This window comes from Telopea speciosissima, chromosome 11, assembly GCF_018873765.1.
Source record: "Telopea speciosissima isolate NSW1024214 ecotype Mountain lineage chromosome 11, Tspe_v1, whole genome shotgun sequence".
Classification (NCBI taxonomy): Eukaryota; Viridiplantae; Streptophyta; class Magnoliopsida; order Proteales; family Proteaceae; genus Telopea; species Telopea speciosissima.
In genome coordinates, this window is record NC_057926.1 from 13,236,515 (window position 1) to 13,242,514 (window position 6,000).

Genomic DNA, 6,000 nt, shown 5'->3' on the forward strand with positions numbered 1-6,000 from the left:
ACATTTGGTTGACCAAGGGTCCAATTTATTACCATGGAGTTGGAGATTATGAACAAAGCAAACACTCGAGGAGGCAAACTAAAAATAGAAACATCGGGAAATAAAATAGAAAATAGTGACTTGTCACCAAGAATAGAAGATGGCATTCGGTTAATCAAAAAACATGCAGTAAGAACTGCATCACACCAAAAATGTTTGGGCACCTGCATATGCAACATGAGGGCCCTGGCAACTTCAAGTAAGTGTCTATTCTTTCGTTCCGCTACCCCATTCTGTTGAGAAGTATAGGAACTAGTTTGATGAATCATTCCGTTAGCAACACAAAAAGATGAGATCTCAGTTTGAACAAACTCTACAGCGTTATTAGACCGAAAAATTTTAACTGAGGCATTAAACTGAGTCTTTATTTCATTGCAAAAATTTTGAAACACTGATAAAAATTCTGATCTATCCTTAACCAAGTAGTTCGGGAATAATCATCCACAAAAGTGACAAAATAATGAAAACCATGTCTATTGCTTGCACGACAAGGGCCCCACTCATCTGAATGCACTAAGGAAAATAAAGAATCACTACGGGGCATAGGTCGAGAAGGAAAAGTAGCACAATGATGCTTTCCCAACTCCCAGCCCTCACACTCTAATTTATTTAAAGACTTAAACTGGGGAAAAACAACTTTTAACCTAGACAAAGATAAATGGCCTAGCCTATAATGTCATCGAAATGGAGACTCTCCACCAACAGAAGTAGCTGCAGCCGAAGCAGACGGGGCAGCATCATTCAGATAATATAGTCCATCTTTCTCACACCCTCTACCAATCGTCTTCCTCATGTGAAGATCCTGAAAAACACAGTAAGAAGGAAAGAAGGTCACTGAACAATTCAGATTTTTAGTAAGTTGACTAACGGAAAGAAGACTTGAAGGAAATTGGGGAACATGTAAGACAGAAGAAAGAGAAAGGTTAGAATTAAGAGAAACAGTATAATGTCCGGTAACAGGAGTAGAGGAACCATTGGCCACAACAATAGGAGGGGTGTGAGAACTAGAAGTAATAGTACTAAAAACAGATGACTTACCAGTCATGTGAGCGGAAGCTCCCGAATCAATAATCCGAGGTGTGGAAGTAGTGGAAAAGAGAGCAGCAGGTGTACCTACATGAGCGAGAGTGGCAACAGTGGTGGATGCCCCAGAAGTAGAAGTGGATGATTCCGGACTCTTGATGCGACGCATGAGTTGTTGCATCTCATCACGGATGTTGGTAGACAAATCTCCCACAGTAGAACCAGCCTTAGTATCACTAGGCATAACAAAATCAGTACCATCTTCAGAAGCTGAATGATTGGCCAAGTTTTGAGCCCATTCGGGTTTACCATGCTTGGACCAGCATGTGTCAACTGTGTGATTAGTCTTCCCACAATAAGAACACAATCGGGCTGCTTTATCAATATGCTGCCCACCAGAATTGCGACCACCAAAGCCACGTCCTCCCCCTGAACCACGGCCTCGTGGAGTAGTGAAGGCAGAATTTTCTTTGGGGTTTGTTTCAGGATTGGAGCTAGGAGAGACAATACACTGCAGCCTAGAAAAGGTGTCATTCAAAGTAGGGACAGATTCACCAGCCAACAGATGTCCTTTAACAGCCTTGAGACTAGGACTTAAACCAACCAAAAATTTAAGGACAAAAAACTCATTCCTTTGGGCCTTCAACTTTTCAATGTTAGTAGTAAGAGGCTGGAAGACATTTAATTCTTCAACCATGCCCTTGAAAGAACTGTAATAGTTTTGGAGAGACTTGTCTCCCTGCTGAAACTGAAACAATTTCTCATAAAGGTCGAAGATACGTGTCATACTCTTCTCTTGAGAGTATGTCTCCTTGAGGTCATCCCAAACTCCCTTTGCCATGGTGTGAAACATAACATTCGCAGCGATATCCGGCTCTATACTGTTCCATAACCAAATTAAAATAATAGCATTCTCCTTATTTTATGTGCTGTAATCCTTAGAGTCTGGTTCTGGAGGAGGAGAGGTAATGTAGCTAAGCTTGTCCTTAGCTATAATGTAAATCCGGACAGCTTGTGCCCACAGTACGTAGTTGGAATTCCCCTTCAATTTAATGGAGGTAATCTGAACATTAACATTGTCATGGGGTGTCTTCGAATCAGCCATGATAGGTATACTTTAGGAACCAATAAGAACAAGCAACAATGGTAGTCGATTCAGCAGTAAGAGAAAGATGACAGCAGCAACCAATAAGAAGATAACTAATCGGCAGCAATAAGAGAAGCAAAGAACAGCAGCAATACCACACTCAATGAAGACAGCCAAGAGCAAAAAACAGAATCGATCTCAGGGTTTCTGAGAAGGAGAGGTAGACCTTCAAATAAGCAGCCCCATCAGTCAAATCAGGTTGCAACAACTTCCAGAAGCAATAAATAATATGTAGAAGCAGCCTTGAACCGCAACAACAGCCTTCCCAGAGACAAATCGATAATTGTCAGGGTTTTGTCTTGACATCGATTGTAGCAGCCTTCAAGAGTAGGTGAATGAGAAATCTAATCAATCATCAAATAGGGTAGATAGTAGTAGATATCACTCCATTAATTCTTCTATAAGAGTGGATTTACACCATAGTAAAGGCAGCTGTAGGTGGCTGCACACCACAGGCTAAAAACGATAGAGAGAAATCAGAAGAAGATCGTGGATGTGGGCTCTAATCTGATTAATAGAACTTTGTTTTATTACTCCAAACAGCTATTCAATTTTCTTCAGCTTACACTTATCGGGGGATGGCAATACTGTAGATGATAAAGTCAAATTGGTGTGTAGATTGAAGGACCAAAGAGGATTTTGATGATTGGGACATTCAAATAGGTGGATGAAATGAGAGCCAAGGCCGTAGAGGGTTTAACCATGGGAGCAGGGAAAAAAATGCAGTGATTGGGGCTGGGTCCAGAGGGGACATACCTTAGTGTTTTACAATTTACATTGATCTAACACTTCTTATTTCCTGTATCTGAATGGGCCATACACAGTAACATGTATAGCTGCCAATTGTGAAGATTTGTATCATGATTCGGAGTTCAACGACCAGGATATAATGCACCATTATCAGTGGCCATGAACCTGCTTCTCACGAGATCCCTTTCTTGATATGCTTGTATAGAGAACCTTTTGCGTAAGTTTTACATGTTTCGTATGATCTGATTGCCTTCTGTTTCTGATGATAGTTATGTACAGTGACTGAAATAAAATTTTATTCAATAGGTATTGTGATAGGAAAACTCTTCTTCTGACCAAGAAGGGGGCTTCAATAAAACCTGGGGTTACTGAAATAACTGCTCAAGAATGCCTTTGGGTCTAAATTTTTCTTAGGTCCATGCATACAAAGACCATGACTTTGAGTTCATGTTGGGTATGTGTATTAGATTTGGCCCAGCAAGAAGGGACAGTTGGTTGCATATCTCTTATTATTGACATTTACAAAAAAAAAACACATTGAATCTTTGATTCTTAATGAAAGAGCAATGAAATAAATGAAATGTCAAAATGAACAAAATGTTGTACTATTGAAATTTCCTAATTTTATATGCTTAAATATTTATTGGTTGTCCAATGCTAGACCCCTATAGGGACCCATTTCATAATTGGGTACAAAGGAATGGACTCAGAAATAGCCGAAAAGTTGAAAGGGTGCATAAAAAATTTTAAAAAAAAAAAAAAACTCAAAAAGTGTGCTGAAATATGAAGAGAAATTTTGTATCAATACTAAAAACGCACTTCTTTTTGAAATTGTTCATTGATCTTGTAGTTTGATCATGCCATGCTTTCTTGGAAATAGCTTGTACCAACATTGTGTGTGTCTCTATGAACTTCCACATACTGATCTGGGACTTCACCTGCCTGAAGTGCTCTAATCTATAATGTACCTAATCTCTGTAATGCTTTTAATCTATACTGAGGTCCTTGTTTTTTGGCTTCTGATAGTGTACAATAAGTTCTGTTTTCCTGTCCTCCTGTTTTACATTCTTCCGAAATTAACTATCTTGAATCATAATTTTTTTCAATCGTATGTGAATACCAATATTTATTGAAACATCAAAGTTTCTAGTTCTTTTCAAGACGGACCTATCATCTTTTCTGCTTTTAATACGAGTGCATTATGTCAATCTTCCAGAAACATTTTTGGATAAAGTTTTCCTTCAGCCGTCTTCATCATTAGTGATGTGATGCTATGATTGAACTCTTGGCTGATCATTAGCTCTCATCCCCCCCCCCCCCTATTTTGAGGTTGAACACACCCTTCCCCAGTCCAATCAGAGGGTCTGATCCTTTGGTTGAAGAGATTCTCTCCTCACCATGGGTGAAGAGAAACAGAGTACAGCATTTTTATAATATTGACTTTCAAAAGTTTGTGCTTGATGTCGTGGTCCATAAAGATTAATCATAAATCCTAGTCAATAATGATGCTTAATTGTGATTTAGATCATATTTAGAGTTGGAGAGTGGAATATTACTGATGTGGTAATCCTTTGGAATTATCACTGGTGTCTTTCAGGCTGCTGCAGTTAGATTAGAAATTAGAGGTGGGGAGTGGAGAAATGCATATATGCAGATGGATGGGGAACCATGGAAACAGCCGATGGACAAGGAATATTCAACATTTGTGGAGATAAAGAGGGTGCCTTTTCAATCAACAATGATAAATGGAGAATGATTTTGCTGGCTTATCCTTGACTTAGGTTTGCATCCTTGAATCAAGTTCAAAATTAGAAATGATTTGGACACCATGTAAAGCCATTTAAATCTTCCATGGGCTTGTAATTGATGTTGTTCTTAATTAACCAATTTCAGAAAAAATGGTGTTCTTAATTCATCGTTGATGAATTCTCTATATTTTTGTATTCATTTTAGTTAAAGTACTATTTCTAATTTACTAGTTTATGATGGTACTTGTGTGTGGTCTGCTAGTGTTTGCATATGTTATACGTGGGTAAGCCTATTCCATGCTTCTGGTAGATACGGTGAAAAATCGGCTAAATGGGTCTTCTTTGACTCTTGGAGAAGAATGAAGCATGGAGACTTCTGCACAAAACCAGGCTGTGTTCATGCTTATACTATTTTCAATTCTTTAAGGTGTTATTTCAAATATAGGGAAAAGACACCATGGAAAGACATATTCACCAACTCAGAGGGATTGTCATACAACAAGCTAGATGGATGCCATAACTACAAAGCAATGCCTTCTCCAAACTGCAGCCAGATCATGATCGATTGGGTAACGTGGTATATTAACAAGGATGATGAAAAGCTGGGAGTAAAATGTTTACCTGATATAAGAGAAGCCCTGAACACTAGAAAGATTGAGATTGCAGATCAAAAGATGGTACGATGGATGCCATTGCGTTTGTATTAGGGCTTAAAGAGAAGTTTAGTTTTAAGGTATATATAGGGTGTCCATGCATGCCTATGTAACTTCAACTTTTACTTGCACTCCCTCACAGTCCTTAAATTTTAAATTTTAAATCTCTATTTTGTCACTTCGTAAACTCTGTTTGTACTAAAATTTATCAACAAAATTTGAGTCCATTAAATCTGCCATGTCACAAATTTTTTAGGTCAGTCGTTCTGATAAAGTTTTGCCCCCTTCCTTTTTTTTTTTTTTTTGTTTTGGTTTTTCAACATGAGTTAAAGCAAACTGAGACAAATAGGTTATCCCATTAACTCGTCAACCCTCGAATTCATGGACATGTTATGCAAGTCACATTTCACTTGTGGGGTTTTTTTTCAGTACAATGATCATTCCTCCTATCCCATAACCGCCCAAACAGGTGGTGGGATTGGCTCCGTGGTCTCAACATATCAACAAATAGAACCGTATCACCAAAGCCAAGGTGGCATCTATATGATAATTTCATCGCAAAGCACAAATAAGAAGTCAGTTTTGCGGGATATTAGAAGTTTGAGAAATAGTTCAATAGACAATTGGCCATATTGATATT

At 38.5% G+C, this 6,000-nt stretch overlaps 1 protein-coding gene across 1 annotated transcript in view; it reads left to right on the forward strand.

Moving 5' to 3' along the window:
* Window positions 1-4,892, forward strand: part of LOC122646361 (diacylglycerol kinase 7-like) — a 140,446-nt gene extending 135,554 nt beyond the window's left edge. Inside the window, exon 12 of the mRNA XM_043839909.1 lies at window positions 4,557-4,892. Coding sequence (XP_043695844.1) covers window positions 4,557-4,715 — 159 coding nt within the window. The 3' untranslated portion in view covers window positions 4,716-4,892. The remainder of the gene's footprint in view (window positions 1-4,556) is intronic.
* The last annotated feature ends 1,108 nt before the right edge of the window (window positions 4,893-6,000 follow it).